Source organism: Melanotaenia boesemani, chromosome 9 (assembly GCF_017639745.1).
Source record: "Melanotaenia boesemani isolate fMelBoe1 chromosome 9, fMelBoe1.pri, whole genome shotgun sequence".
Classification (NCBI taxonomy): domain Eukaryota; kingdom Metazoa; phylum Chordata; class Actinopteri; order Atheriniformes; family Melanotaeniidae; genus Melanotaenia; species Melanotaenia boesemani.
In genome coordinates, this window is record NC_055690.1 from 30,253,077 (window position 1) to 30,269,027 (window position 15,951).

Below are 15,951 nucleotides of genomic sequence, written 5' to 3' on the forward strand. Positions count from 1 at the left end.
GTGTGTGTGTGTGTGTGTGTGTGTGTGTGTGTGTGTGTGTGTGTGTGTGTGTGTGTGTGTAATTACTTTTAATAATTACGATAATAACGGAGTAAAAGGCAATAAACATGCAAATAATAAATTATGTTTAATAAATAAATTAAGTGTAATAATATCATTAAGCTGCCCACAGTAATCAAAAGTAAAGAGCATAGTTAGGAATGGATTAGGGGAAACACGCTTGTTTATTGTAGAGATGTTCTGTTTTCTTAATCCACACTCCTTAGTGCACCTTAACTTTGTTTGCCGACCGCCAGTAAACACCAAAAAGAGGGGGGGGGGAAAGTAAATTATACGTTTTGCAGTACCCGGATGAAACCGGCAGCCATCTTTACTCTATCCCATCCCAGCGCTGCCGGTGGGGCGGAACACCTCTCATCGACCAGTTAGTTTCTAGGAACTGCCGACAGACCTGGCACGCCACCGTGTTTTTCCACTACAGATCTGTCACTTTGATTTTCAAGTTTGCTGCAGTATCTGAATCTTGATATACAATGGGAGAACGAGAAGATCTAGTTTATCAGGCAAAACTTGCCGAGCAGGCAGAGCGATATGACGGTAAGCCACACGTTGAGGGCCGGCTCAGAGTGGGACGTGTTCGGCTCTCCCTTTTTTTCTCTCTCACTGTGAACAAGCTAGCGTTAACGGAGCAGCGCTAGCTCAGTGTTAGCCGTCGCTAGCTAAGGGGCTAGTCTGGCTACTACCAGTGTTTTAGACCTAACCATTTGTTGACATCATATATAGCTGGTTGTTGTAAGATATTGTCGTAATGTTAAATCATTATCCAGTACTGGAGGCCTTTTTGCTTTACTAAAACATCACGGATGTGAGAGACATTAGCTTACATGAGCGTTGGGGCTATAACAAAATGGCGGATAAGTGAAGCGTGAGCTGTCAGGAGTTGCCTCCCCTGCACCATGCTAGCCCTGTAGCTTAACACTTGAACTATTCCTCCAGTTAACAACTACAAGCAACACCCACTGTGACATTTCTAGCTTAGTAATTATATTAACCTGACAAGTTTAACGCGTTCTGTTAGCTTGTCAGCTTAAACACCGAAGCAGTATCTGCCTGAAGTCTGCTGGGTGTTATCAGCGGGTGGGAGGGCAGCTGTTCTTTTGGTGGGGTGTTCCCCTGCAGGCAGGTTGCAAAGATCGATTGGCGAAGATGACTACCTCTTCTCTTTACATTCCTGTCAGTGTCATACCATTACAGGTCTTGGAGAGGCTGTTTTTAGACGAGTGTCTTTATCACCGGTCATATGTTGCCTGGTAACGTTAGGCGAATGCACCATGAGTCATTCATGGGATTTGGACCCAGAGTACTTAGAGTGATTTAGGGTTTAATCACTAAATGGTAACCTTGCTGGAATGTATGTTGTTCTGCAGTAGGTTAGCACACATTACCACGCTGAAAAATAAACTTTAAGAGCAAAATATTAAATAAAATACATTAGCAGCTGCCTTAGACTGTCCCAGTTATATTTGTTATTATCATATTATAAAACGTTTGTACACTGTCTGTTAGCACTGATAGTTCAGCTTATTTGTTTTCTGGATTGATGGATGATTAGAAAGAGTTTCTGTCACCTCTAAAATCTGTCATTGTGAAGTTTTGCTTAGCAGCCAGAAACCCAATTAAATTACATTGTACATACAGTGCTTTGATAATGCCATGTTACATTCAAGATAACACACACTCAAAAGCAGTGTGACTTTGGTCTTTTGGACAGAGATGGTGGAGTCTATGAAGAAAGTGGCTGGCATGGACGTGGAGCTCACAGTGGAGGAGAGGAACCTACTATCGGTGGCCTACAAGAATGTAATCGGAGCTCGGAGAGCCTCTTGGAGAATAATCAGCAGTATTGAACAGAGGGAAGAGAGCAAGGGTGGAGAAGAGAAACTGAAGATGATCCGGGAATACAGGCAAACGGTAAAACATTTAATGAGGCTTTGTGGTCAAGATTAGAATTTGTATTTAGACTTTGTGAAATATTTTTTTTTTTTCATTCTCAAGCATCTCAGATTTGCACTGTGAGTGTGACATCACACTCATGTAAATGGCACTACTGGACAGACTGCCTCTGAGTCATAGCCGACAAGTCCTGCCTCCACTCAGTCTTGCTTTTATGAGGGGAAATAAGAGCTGCCATCATTCTGGGAGAGGCCAGAGTGTGTCAGAGATGAGAGAAGCAGCTGGACTGCAGTTGCTGATCTAATGGGATGCAGAGATGAATACATTTAATTTCCCTTCGGGGACACATCTTTTGTATAACCATTCCAGCTCCTGGTCAGGATCAAACAACGAGTTATTTTGTATATAAAATGTGTGCAAAATATTAAAACTGACCTTAAACATGCTGTTGGCATGGAGTTTAAATAGAAGGACAATGCAAAAGAAAAATCTCAGCAATTAAATCTTCCTTTGTAAATAATTAAAATATTGTTTGTGGCTGAATAAATTGTGTTTTTCTTGCAGGTTGAAAATGAGCTGAAGTCTATCTGTGGTGACATTCTGGATGCACTGGAGAGGCACCTACTCCCCTCTGCAGTCATGGGAGAGTCGAAGGTCTTCTACAACAAAATGTAAGAGTCCTGCCCCAAAAGTTAATGACCAGATCAATTGACATTGACAGGATCCACTAGCAGTTATTTCCCTTTGTGAGGTAACAAAGGGAAAGATCTCAGACTCAACCGTTTGAGCACGCATTTGCTAAAAAGTGGAGCAAGCAAGTGAGAGATGTGTCAGAATTTTCTTATTTTTGGGCCTCATACACAGGCTATGAGGACACGTGACTGTTAAGAAACCTTTAGAAAGTGAATTTTGCATAATATGGGACCTTTAATGAAATGTTTACTTTATCACAAAAAAATTATTTTAACATAAAAACATTAATGTTCAGTAAAACGAAGGAGGAAGAGGACGAAAAAAATAATAAAACAAGCTGAAAGCATTAAAAGAATCAATAGTAATAAAACCCAGTACAGTCAGTTGGCAGCAAGCCGTCAAACCACCATGAAGTTTTCTTTCTTTTGATTTTATCTGTCCTCCCACCAAAGTAGCTTTGTTTTTTCATAATTAGAAATATTAGGAATTATTGGGCAGTGACTGAAATCAGCCTGTTTTCAGTTCTGTTGGCTGATTTGTGTTTCCAGTTGTATTAACATTACACATCATTGCCTAACCAACATAATGCCTTCATATTTTCTGCCTCAGTAAATACTAGGGCAGCATGAAATGTTGAAAACTTGTGATGGGCAATAACACAGTTGAAAGTTGCAGTGATGATATGATCTGCAATTAAAAAACTAAATTTACCCCACTCACAAAACTTTCATGCATGGGTCTTCGTTAATGCCATAATACTACTAGTAGCGTTGTTTAGCGAACACCAGATTTTAGTAACTCTTCTTAAAAATGATTAAGTCATTAAGAGAATGTATTCACTAATTTCATAAAGCCTAAGGACTAGAGATAAAATAGGAAATTGACAGCCTTTGCAAGAGTTTAAAGTGATTTCTTTACAAACTTTTGATACATTATAAGGATATCTGTGTTTTATATTCCAGTGTAGATTGTCAGTTATTAAAATTTTTTATTTTCAAACTAAGCAAAATTTACATTAATCCACTCATGTCTAACATAAGTGGTAGACCACTGCCTAACGTCATCAGTCCAGGTATCCATGCCGCTGTCAATGTCGGTAGATGCGAGGTAGTTAGACTCATACAAGAAGACGTAACACACAAAACAGCTGCTGGATTCATCTATAGCTCCTTGTGGCTGTACTGTAGGTGGCAGCGGAGATTTAACACATTTCTCTGGTGGTTGTCGCAAGTATCCAGCATGTCCTACAGAGTTGCTGTGTTTGTAGTATGTCGTCTCACTTGTAACCAAAATAGTTCCAAATAGCTGACATGCTTTTCTGTTTAGCCACAAGTTTTTCTGCACCACTTTTTCATTGCTTCTCTTGTTACCTTTCACCACCACCACACCAGTCATTCTATGTACTGTATTGGCAAAGACACTGGCATCTACACGGAGCATCCAGGACAGTAACATTTGAGTCCGTTCGATTTGCCACACAGCATGAATGCACAGCAGCGTTTGGGACAGCATCACATCATTTCCTTAAAATATTAAAATAGAGACTACTCTTTGTGCAGTTTAGGGAGTTGTTGCAAATTGTTTACTGTACAGGCTAATATTGCGATAAAGGTACATTTTTTTATACATTGTGCAACTCTAGTAAATACTTAGCTTAGCAGTTTGGGACATGCATGATTTTTTTTTTTTAAACTCAGAAGTGTTTTGGTAAAGCCGGTTCTGCTCCATCTGCAGTGCAGCCTCCAAAATTCCCCTGACTTTGGTTCTGATGAGACTTGACAACGTGAATGTGCAGTCATACCAATACTTTCACATCTAGGTAGCGCTAACATGTTTGCAGTTGTTAACTCAGGACACAGTTTGCTTTGGTTTTGACATTATTCACTGCTCATCTAGTTTGGTGCCTGCTTAAATATTATCATTATGGAATTGGGCACAACTCTGTCATAAGACCTTTCTTTTTCTTCTCTTGTATACTGGGACAAAGACGGTGGTCCAGTTGAATAAGCTGAGCAGTAACCAGAACTCAAGAAAAACAAAGTGCATCTCAGCATATCTTTGATTTTTTTTCTGAGTGAATATCGATGTAGGTCATTTTACATGAGATAATTTGATATAATTGTTTCTATACAGGACGGGTCAGAAAATTTGAAGTTCTCTAGGACATTAATGTTAATGTTCTTATTATATTAGTGCAATATCACATTTGCCACATTGCAAATACACATTTATGTCCTTTTTTATGTTTTCATGTGTAGGAAGGGCGACTACCACCGGTACCTGGCAGAGTTTGCCACTGGCAACAACAGAAAGGAGGCAGCAGAGAACAGTCTGGTGGCCTACAAAACCGCTACGGATCTGGCCATGATAGAGCTGCCACCCACACACCCCATCCGCCTCGGCCTCGCCCTCAACTTCTCTGTTTTCTACTACGAGATCCTAAACTCACCCGACCGCGCCTGCAGGTTACTGTCTCCTCAGTATTGAGTCAATACGTTTTCCTGAATGTCTGCTTGTGAAGCCCGTTTGAGCCTTTAAATAAAGGGATATGTATTGACTGCGCCTAGTAAACACTGTTTAGATACAGCATGTTAATAGACAGTATATTTTAATAGAGGTGTAAGTTTATTAGGATTTAAGCAGGAGTGTTTTTTTTCAGGTTGGCGAAGGCTGCATTTGATGACGCCATCGCAGAACTGGACACACTGAGTGAAGAAAGTTACAAGGACTCCACACTTATCATGCAGTTGTTACGTGACAACCTGACACTATGGACTTCAGACATGCAGGGAGAAGGTAGGATGCTAAAACCACAAAAAAACCACAGTGTAATGCTCCTCTGTCGACCTAAATCTCAATACTGATCAACTAACTCACTCGTCCTGTTAACCATGAAAAACTTATTTTCTCTCTATAAATTTATAATCTGTAGTAATATTGTAAAGCAACTTGATTGATCTTCACTTTATTCACTCATTTCGTCCATATAACTGCTGTTACAGTTGTTCAGTGTCCACACTTAAGAAGCCACAGAGAGGGTAATTTCGTTCTGATATGAAGGATCCTCGGTCCCCCCAAAAGAAGCTGTGTACTGTGTAAAAAGTAAATAAAAACAGAATGCCTTGATGTGGATGTCGGTGAGCTTTGAGCTGGAAACGCTTCTAGAAATCACTGTCTGTGAACAGAGTTCACCCTGAAATCCACAAATGCAGGGTAACGCTCTTATCATACCAAGAAGCTATATGTGAACAGGATCCAGAAACACCATCGCCTTCTCTGCATCAAAGCTCATTTAAAATGTACTTACAGCTGTGGCATCTTGAAAGTAGGGCTAGTATTTAAAAAGATGCTCACACGACTTACTGATGCTCTGTGAGTCCTTAGCAAATATGCACAATTGAAAGGTTGCCTGTGTCGCTTCCATCCAAACATCAGTTTTTCTGGTTGAGATAATTCCAAATTTAGATTTTTTTTTCATTTACTATTGGATTACATTTACCTGTAATCTATATAGCAGCTTATTACCTCTCACATTAGCAGACCCACCTCCCCCACTACAAGGTTAAAGTTATTTATTTCGATCTAACATAAGTCATTTAAAGTCTCATTTCACTTGGAACAGGCTTACACTTCGTACTTTTATAAAAACAAAAAACTAACCTAAACGGCCTGATGTTATTTATCCTTTTACATGATGGCTTGTCGCAGCTGCTCGCTGGAGTTCTGCCCTGATGTCACACATAGACACAAGCGCGCACACACGGGCGATCACACCTCCGTCAGCAGACAGAGAGCATGTCGGAAAACATGTCAACCAGCTGAAAATCAGACAAAAATAGACTTTTAAAAATTCTCCCAGGGAGAAGAAGGTGGAAACACTCTTGCTCCAGTAAGGAGCAGCCGGAGTATTTCTCCTGCTCCAGTGTTGCGCCGAGAACATCATGCCCATCACATCTGAACAAGCATTCAAAGTCTTTGTGGTAATTTCTGAGTTACACTGCAGCTTAAAATGATCCAGTATTCTTTTTAAGTCTTGTTTTCTGAGATCTGAACTGTGAGAATATTCAGAGCTGAATGAAACGGTCTTCATCAGGACATTTAACTTTTTTAATCACCACATTTCTGGCTGTGAACCTGGAGGAAACACTGACCTGTAAATGCACACAACGGTCTTTCAAAGATGGTATTTCAGAAGTGCATGTAGACATGTCATATCAGATCATTACAGTAACTCCAAGATACCTGATTTTGATGATCATATAAACGGGCTCAGTGTTTTATGAAAAGGTTATCTGAGAATGTCTCTAATATTCAACAAAAGTAGCTGTTACATGAATATCTGTAAATGAATAAATGTAGAATCGATCCATGAAATTAGTGGTAATACCCAGCCCTGAAGGTGGATTTATGCTTGCGTGACGTTTGTGTGCGGTCGGTTACGGCGAACTGACGTTGGTGAGTTTTCTCTCGCACTCGAGCGTAGGGGGTACACGTCGTTTTGGTGTCATGTTGCAGTTTCTCCTCCTAACCTGAAGGTGGCAGCAGTGGTGGTATCGGCTGGTAAACTCACCAGTTCGGAGTTCTTTTGATGGTTCACTTCAGTTTGGTAGGTATTTTCTGTTTTAAAAAAAACAGTGGCGTCCAGTGTGGTTCAGTGTCTTTATTAGCTATTGAAAGAAAACAAAGAATTAATTCGATCAGTTTCTCATCAACTTGATCCACTGGTTATTGTTTTTAAAAACTGTGGTTACCACACAAATTCAGCGAGAAGATCCAGATATCCAGTAACACGTGATCCCAAACTGACCAATCACAAGGGAGTACCTCTGTGTAACCTTCTGCATAGTAGGGGTGCCGTCAGGTCTGGGAGAGATGCGCGTCGAGCCTCTGCGGGGCTGCAGCAGTTACGCAGACGTCACGCGACCATAAATCCGCCTTAAGTGCGATGTCATAGTGGTGTGACACCTTCCGTGAAGAATAATAAGAATAAGAAAAAACCTTTATTAGTCTCTCAGTGGGGAAATTGCTTTGTTGCAGTGCAGTAGCAAAAGCACGCAGGTGATATAAAAAAGAACACACACAAGTAATAATATGTACAGTATATGGTCTGACAGAGTATGTACAGTAAATAAATATGTACATAAACATGTGCATAAATATGTAAAATTAGTTTACATGAGTTCATCGTAAAGTCTGAAGGAGAAGAGCATGGCACAGAGCAGAGGAGAATAGTGGATATCAGCAGTCTGTCTTTTCTTGGCAGCATGTGGCTTTAAAAAACAAAATCACTACATATTTAAATATGGAGATATTCCTGCTTTGTTGTCTTTTGCCAGGTTACACAGGAAGTGATAATTCTTTTGACCAGTCAATAGATTGGATTCACAAGATTGGATCCCACCAGAAGGGTCCCAAATTGGGATGCCAGAATTACTTAATTCTACCATTAATCACTATTAAATACTGTGATGTATAATAAATTAAATGCTACTAAAACCAAATGAATGAAAATGCTTTTTAAATAACCATCACAAATACAGTTGTGCAAAAAATGCAATATTGCAATACAAATATATAAAAATAGCAAAAAAAAAAGAGGTCAGTTTGCTGTTAAAGCCATTTTTAAAAATGATGTCTTTACTATAAGTTTTTCCTCTTGTGTGTAGTGTTCAAACTTTTTTGGGAAAATGAGCAAACATGTAAACAGGTTGTGAAACATCTCAATTACTAAATCAGTGCACCTTTTATCTTAGTGCAAATATCAAATAACAAAATAGAAATAGATGCAAAATAACAACATCAGACAAGCAACTGCCCGCAGGTCCTGCTGGTCCACATGTCAGTAGTCAGAGCAAAGGGTCGTATTTTCGAGAGCCGGGCAGCCAGAATTTCTTTCACTTCTGTATACATTTTAGGTAGTGCTTCTTTTGCAAAATAATTTCTGCTGGGCAGCTGGTATATCGGGTCAAAGGTTTTTAGTAACTGTGAAGCCAGGTTGCTCGACTGTTGCAATGGGGACCACGTCTTTGGCGAAGTGACACACCACGGCCGTTGAAATGTTGCACCTCCTGCTGCTTTTCCGCTTGTAAGGGACTGAACTAGTCATTGAGTTCTGCAGAGTGGTCTGTTTTGGGACAGATAGCTTATGAGACTTTACTGTTTGAGTTGCGGCACGCAGTTTAACACACTCTTTGTGCTGAACTTTTGGTGGGGACATTTTCCCCACACACTCTGCAGAACACATTTTTCTGCTGTTCATCAGATACTAAGAATCCGAACCACCTCCATATCAGTGAGCCGTTATTCTTCTTTTTACCAACAAATTCTGTGTTGAACTTTCCTCCATTTGTGTCCGTGGCCATGATGTGATGCTGTCGCTGTAGTAGGCTACACACACACATGTCTCCGAGAGGAGTCTCAGGTGATGGGGGCAGGTCTTGCTGTTCCACAGAGGTGGGAGGAGTGAAATTGTGTGAGAGGCAGACAGGGAAAGGAAAATCAGGGGAAAACGGCGGCTCTGCCACAGTCATTTTAACTCAAAACAAGCTATCTCGATATAAACAATATTCCCTTATTCTATATCTCGTGTGAAGAAGTCTCGATACATTAGAAAATCTAAACGTCTAAAGATAGAAATAAATAAAATAAAACTTTAGGATCTGTAAGGAGTATTCATATGATTTCCCGTTTTATAGTGATGTGAAATTAAATAACACATAATAATTGAGATAATCGTAAAATTGTGATTATTTGTTTGAGTTAATTGTACCAACAAAATCTGTAATTGAGACATCCCTTGTCTCAAAAAAGTAGGACACCTCGGAACAGATATTCTCGCACCTTTGGGTGTACTGAGCTGGACCTCTTGGTGGAAACAGGGTTTTAAAGATTATTCGGGATACTTTCTATTTGCCTGCGCATAAACAGACATCTTTCAGACAGGATACATGACATTAGCAGTTATACGGTTTGTGATATAAAAGTGATTAAAACAAGCAAACAAAAAAAGGTCAACAGAAGGTATGACATCTGTATCTAAGTGTAAGTTAGCATGCTAACTAGCTAGCTACTGTCTGCTTGTGTTTAAAGCTGTTTTCACACATCAGTTGCACCTTATTGGCATATCCTTAATAACCTGCTGCTGGTCCTTCTAATTCACACAATCAAAGCAGAGGCAGCTCAGCACTGCATCACTGTGTGCTGACGTCCAGCTGGCGTCTCAGAATCAGCTAAGCGATGACAGAACCACTACCTAGAGCAGCAGTTTCTGTGATGCCAACCTTTACATACAGTTTGATTCCCCTCATAACCTTAATAAAGTTTATTTATCACTTTTGAAATACTGGTTTACAGACGTTTTTCTCCTTCATTTAAGTTTTACATTTGAGAAAAGTTTTACGTTTGTGTTGCTGTCAGAGTTTTTGGAAAGGAAGAAAACTGGTCCTTTTCCAGGAAAAACTGAAATGTTTTTGACCTGTCTGGAAAGCAGATTGTATACAAAGTTCAGATGTTTATCTGAGCCCGTCCATCAGAGCAGGCGACGGTGATTACACACAAGAGGCCATGTTGAAAACGATGCATTCAGGTGTCAACTGGTACTAAATAACATGGTTTTGATATAAAATCAGACACGCTTTAGTTGTTTTCTTTCTTCATTCATTCCAGCAGCTGGAGAGCTTCCATACTGTTGTACACTCATCCCCTCTCTTGTCTTTCTCTCATTCCCTCTGCTGTAGAGTCCTAAAGGAAACAAACCTGTTCATTTCCCATGTTAACTGTACTTTGTAAGTGTTGCTCACCCATGCCTTGCTCTGTGTGTGTGTGTGTATTTGTGTGTGTCTCACATGTTGGCACTGGCTCACATTAATAATAGTCCACTCACCTGTTTCTTTGTCACTCATTTATTTGGGTGGTTGAACTTTTTGTAGAAGTTAATGATCTTTGATCTTCCTCCACAGTCTCATGAAAAGTGACCAGATAGTCAAACTCAGACTGACTCATGTTGTATAGAGAGTGTGTGTGTGTCTTTACACCTGCCTGTTGAACCTGTCTATACCCATAATCAGTGACTTAGATCACCTCATTAGCATGTGTGACTGCCTGCACACACCATCCCAGGTCCAACATGTCCAGGTTTAATGTGTCAGAAGAAAGCTGGGTTCAGATGTTCAGGTGGAAAAGCATGTTTGTTTTGGTGTGAAATTATTTAGTTGTTTTTCCCTCACTTTGCTTTTACTGCTTTTTATAAAATAGTTGGTCTGTGTTACAGACTTTAATTCAAACTATGTGAATATATATTTTCTGGTACTTTTTGTTCATACTTTACTGTCAGAGATCCCTTTCAAGCAAATTTTTTTTTATCATAAAAAAAATCTGACACTTCTAAATCTGCTTTATTAAATTTAATCTCAGCTGCACTTATGGTTTCAACATTAAACAAAAAAACAACAAAAAAAAGTGGTTTTAATACAGGAAAACAGCAGAGATTTACTGAAGTTACTATGAAGCAGTTTTTTTCCTTTTGAAACAATGGAGGAAAACAAAAACAGAAAAGCAACTTGTTTTCTTGTTTTTATTTCTGATAAGTTATCTGTTTTCTGATTTGTGAAAATGGAGGAAAAATGGCTGCTTGCAGCTCTTTAACACGAGTTGAGTTGACTATTTAACTCCAAGACAGGGAGCTAGGAGAGTGACTTAAGTTTTTTAAATTGTATCCACAGTTTTGTAAGTCTAATAAGTACACATAAAAATCAAATCTACAAGTACAGATTAACTCTGCAAGTTAAAAAATACAAGTTAATTTTAGCGGTTAAAAAAACACATTTTACACAGCTACTCAACCAGTCAGATTTTCTTTAATCCCACTCACTGAGAGAGGAGGGTCATCTGTGACCACAACCAGGTTTTACATCATGTTTTTTCAGAGACGTATTTTTCATCTCCAGAAAGAAACCTTTGACTTTAACCGAGTCACCTTTAGGGAGCTTTGGCAGCCACACTGACCTGGGTCAAACATTTCCATATATTGTTTGGGTGTGGAGACAGGATTCACACTCCCTCTGGGATTGGTTAGGGATGAGGGAAATCTGAGTGCTTCCTGACTAGGCACATGAAATGTGGGAGAAATGATTCGTACTTGGAAAGCCCACTTGTACTTTTTGATTTGCAGAACTAATCCGTACTTGATTTGATTTGTACCTACACTTGTTCCACTTTCAAATATGGAGATTACATTACAGTCTTTTAGCAGACACTTTTATCCAAAGCGACTTTCAGTGGTTAGGCAGTAGCGTTAAGGACCCAACTGGAAAGTGTTAATATTTGTCCCCCGGGGGAATTGAACTTGTCCCGCATGGGAGACGGATGCTCTGCCGCCTGAGCTAACCAGCCGCTACAGATACAAGTTATAAAACTTACGCCACTGTCCTAGTTCCATATATATTACCATATAGAACTGTTAAGCGTGATTTATTGACACAGGATCATACACAAGATTGGTGGCTTAAGGCAGGTAAACACTACAGGATAATTGGGCCGATTTTTGTCCTGATTCCTCCTTACAATGAAAGCCAGCAAAGGCCCGTTTGTCTGATGTTTGCAAACCACATTGTGCCCGATTTTCCTGTGGTTTGGTATGTGTTAAGTGATTTTTTTCTGGTCTGATTCGCTTGGAAGGCATTGGAAGGAGAGATTGTAAATATTGAACATCTTCAATATTTGCGAGTAGAAATCCTGTAGTGTGTGTGGGTGTTCCGAGCACGCACAGTGTGTAATGTCACATGTACCGGAAAAAGCCAATCAAGACACGAGCTGAATCAGCTGACTGACGGAAGAGGGGTTTACAATGGTTGCGGTAACTTTCCTGACGTTTTTGACTTGCTAGCACTGGTGCTACTATCTAGTGCAAAGTCCTGCTCTCCAAACGATTTGAGATACAATTTTTACTCACCTCCAACTCGCACTGCAATGCGTACAGCCCACATTCCCGCCCTCTCCATGACTTTCCATAATCGGTTTTCTTTTTGTGTATTTTTTTTCTGGAAAGTAAGAGGCCGAAAACAATCATCATCGCTTCTTGTTGTTCATCCGCCATGTTTGTTTACACTGAAGTTACGTTTGAATACATGAGATTTGGAATTTTGAGCGTGAAGAACTGGACACTCTGCTGAAGAATCGGTTAGTGTGTGGTGTGCTTCGTAGTGCACATCAAACATGTTTTCAATGTATTCGGTTTTGTCACATTTCTACTAAAGTGAGGTAAACTAAAAACGTGCTTTTCTGAGCTGTGTTGCTCATTTGCCGCCGCCATCTTGTGCAAAATGTATTTTGGAAGAAAAGAGCCCGTAGTCTTCGCTACAGGCCAAACGAAGTGGGGGTTTGTAGGGTGGATTCGGAGGCACCTTCCATATGGGACAGTGCTTGGCGCGCCACAGTGACGTGTGTAACCAACGAACCTTTGAAGTGTGTAGACCCTGAATTGGGGCACAGTTATAACCTGCTCGAAGGGATTTCCATTCTTATGCAGTTTTTTTGTTACTAATTGATGGGAAAACATTACTGTTATTAATTGGAAGACCAGTAGAAAAGCTGATAACCGGGCTGAAAGTATTCCAGTTCTGTGCCGGATCTCCGGCATGCAGAATTTTGTCAGTGAAAAACGAAGATAAAGCACTTAACAAGCTGCACTTAACAATTTTACCTTCATGTGGAATCAAATGGCAACTCCCAGTGATCATTGATGTGACACTGAAAGGTTTTCCAATGTAAAAAATCTGGGACTTGAACAGTCGACCCAACTCATTTAGGAATAAAGAGCATCCATAGATGGAGGAAATGAAATTAAAAAAGCTATGAAATATCAGTCCAGCTGCTTGGTATCTAAGGAATCAGAAACATTCTAATAATTTTTTATTTTCTTAATGCTCATGCAAAACAGTCAGAAAATATTTCATTCTGTATAAATCACTCATCTTATTTTACATTTTTATTTAGGAAACAAAAACAGGAAAATAAGTGTTTCTGTTTTCGTTTGTTTTAAAGGAAAAACCAAACCACTTAAAAAACACAGACCTGTAAAGTCCACAGTGTCTGATATTTAGATTTAAGCTACTCAGTTCAGATCCTCCAGCTCAGCGCTGCTCACAGATCAGTCAGAATAGTCCTGGGATATCAAGCTGTCTGTTTTCACACCTGTCACCTCCGGTATCGGTTCACCTTTGAGGTCTGCTGCTTCCTCTCTGTCAGACATGAGGGTTGGTTTTAGTGTCTAACATCCGGTTTCTGTCCTCCAGGTGAAGAACAAAGCAAAGAGGCACTGCAAGACGTTGAGGATGAGGCCCAGTGAGACGACGCCACCCACCCAGCCACCAACTCATGACCCGCCTTCCCCCACCTCCTCACACTCCTCACCTCTCCTTCGTCTTCCTCATCCTCTCTCCCCCCCACTTATTTTTTTTGGCAAGTCACCCACCTCCCCTCCCTTTTCCTTTTCTCCACCTCTGCAGCTCTGAGACCCAGCAGGGTCACCGAGTTTAACATGTTTCTTTTCTCCTCTTTTTTTATTTTTATATTAGCCCTTACATCAGTCAGAAAAAAAACCACTTAACTGAGACAGGAAATACGACGTTAGAAAGACGAAGATGAAGCAGGAGGTCCCTGGATTGTTTGCTGTTTTTGTCCTGGTACAAGCGGTTCTGAACATGTATCTTTGTTTTCATTATTGTATTTTTGTTTTTGCTTTTCCTCAATATTTTTATCAGTTGCTGGATGTATTGAGATTTTTTTCTTAATGTAATTACAGAAATTAACTTTTATTACTGATAATGTTTAATATTAGTTATGGGAGCTATTTTATCTGTTTTTAGTGAAATGTCGAGCAGATTATTTGACCTTTTTACGGGCGGTTTGAGAGCCACAGCCGCCCTTCTTTTTAACTTGGTTTTTCAGAGGAAGTTGGCAAAATTTTCGATATCCACGTGGGGCAAAGAAGTGCTTACTTTTTCCACCGTAGTGATTCTGTCGTCATGTTTTGTAGATGTCCTCGGACTGTATTTTGTGCTGACATACTGTAATCGTGTACACATGCTGAATCTTTGAAGGCTGTTGATTTTAATTTTAAAAAAAACAAAAGAAAAAAAAAAAGAAAACTTGGGAGATTTGACATGTTTAGAAGAAGAGAGAGCCCCAGAAAACGATGGTTGTTGATGACACAAACTAACACGATGCTTTCTGCTGCGTCTCCCCTGCTTTATACTGAAACTCCTCTACGATCAAATTTGTGTTCTTTCTTCGTCGCGCTTCCAGTTTTGCTTCTTTATGTGTAACTTGGAGCTGGATTGTACTACTGGATATCTGACTGGAGCCACAAACAGGGAATCTGTATTCTTACTGAAACACAGCATGGAATTAACATTAAACAATCTAAATTAAAAAAAAATTACAAGCTCACTTGTTTGTGTTTTTTTTCCTATTAAAAGGCAGGAAATTTCTGACTCGTACGTGTTTGCTGTAACAGAGCTCTCAAGCTTTGACCTTTTACCCCCTCTGAGTTTCAGTTGCACTCTGTGCCTCTGTTACATCACCTGCGACAGCCAGAGCTGCCCGACCTAAATTTAGCCTCCCAGCTGAAAGTGAAGGAGCATGTCATGCAGAAAGCAGGCAGCAAGCAACAGCCGGTCACAGTAACGTCTTTCTTTCTGCATGGGGAGCTTCAGCCTGTTCTGTTTGTAGAGGTGGAGCTGTGGACAAGCCGAGCTACTGGGATCCATGAGGGAGCAGTGTCGACCAAGGATGCTGTTCTGAGCTCGGTTTTGATGGCCGCCAACCTTTTAGCGAACAGAATGAACAGACTAAAATTTCAGGGAAAGTGTAAATGCAGATTAAATTCCTTAAAAGTGTATTCAACCCATTTCTGCTCCACAAAGGAGAAACCGCTTCAATTTCCAGTGATTTAAGTTTGGCTTTTATGCTACTGAGTTCCATTTAATGTTTCACTATATAAATGTTTATGTTGGTAAGATGGCATCAATGTTAAGGATGATCCTTTGTTACTGTTCTGGAGCAAATACGTGCATGAATGCTTTGATTTGAACATCTTAGGACAACAAACATCCCCAAGACAAAAATAATTGTCATAATTAACATGCTAAAAAAGAAGTAGAGGCACAAGCTTATTTACTTCTACGATTTCCCGATGTCTAATAAACAATCATCACTGTTACTTCCTGTTTAAATTGGCCCATATCTTCCTTACAGTTAGCTATAAATTACTATTTGTATCAACCACACTAAATGTACATATTTGCA

General features: G+C 39.9%; 1 protein-coding gene across 1 annotated transcript; it reads left to right on the forward strand.

Annotated features, from left to right (window-relative positions):
- The first annotated feature begins 368 nt into the window (after window positions 1-368).
- Window positions 369-14,837, forward strand: ywhae1 (tyrosine 3-monooxygenase/tryptophan 5-monooxygenase activation protein, epsilon polypeptide 1). Its single transcript, XM_041994470.1, has 6 exons — window positions 369-597; window positions 1,772-1,971; window positions 2,518-2,624; window positions 4,905-5,111; window positions 5,306-5,442; window positions 13,938-14,837. The coding sequence occupies exons 1-6, from the start codon at window positions 534-536 to the stop codon at window positions 13,988-13,990; spliced, it is 768 nt and encodes a 255-aa protein (XP_041850404.1). The 5' UTR covers window positions 369-533; the 3' UTR covers window positions 13,991-14,837.
- The last annotated feature ends 1,114 nt before the right edge of the window (window positions 14,838-15,951 follow it).

Excerpts from the sequence above, each read along its gene's own strand:
- ywhae1 (XM_041994470.1), top strand. The coding sequence starts at position 534 with ATGGGAGAACGAGAAGATCTAGTTTATCAGGCAAAACTTGCCGAGCAG. Across the intron at positions 598-1,771 it reads GCAGGCAGAGCGATATGACG|AGATGGTGGAGTCTATGAAG; the intron begins GTAAGCCACACG and ends TCTTTTGGACAG. Across the intron at positions 5,112-5,305 it reads TCACCCGACCGCGCCTGCAG|GTTGGCGAAGGCTGCATTTG; the intron begins GTTACTGTCTCC and ends GTTTTTTTTCAG.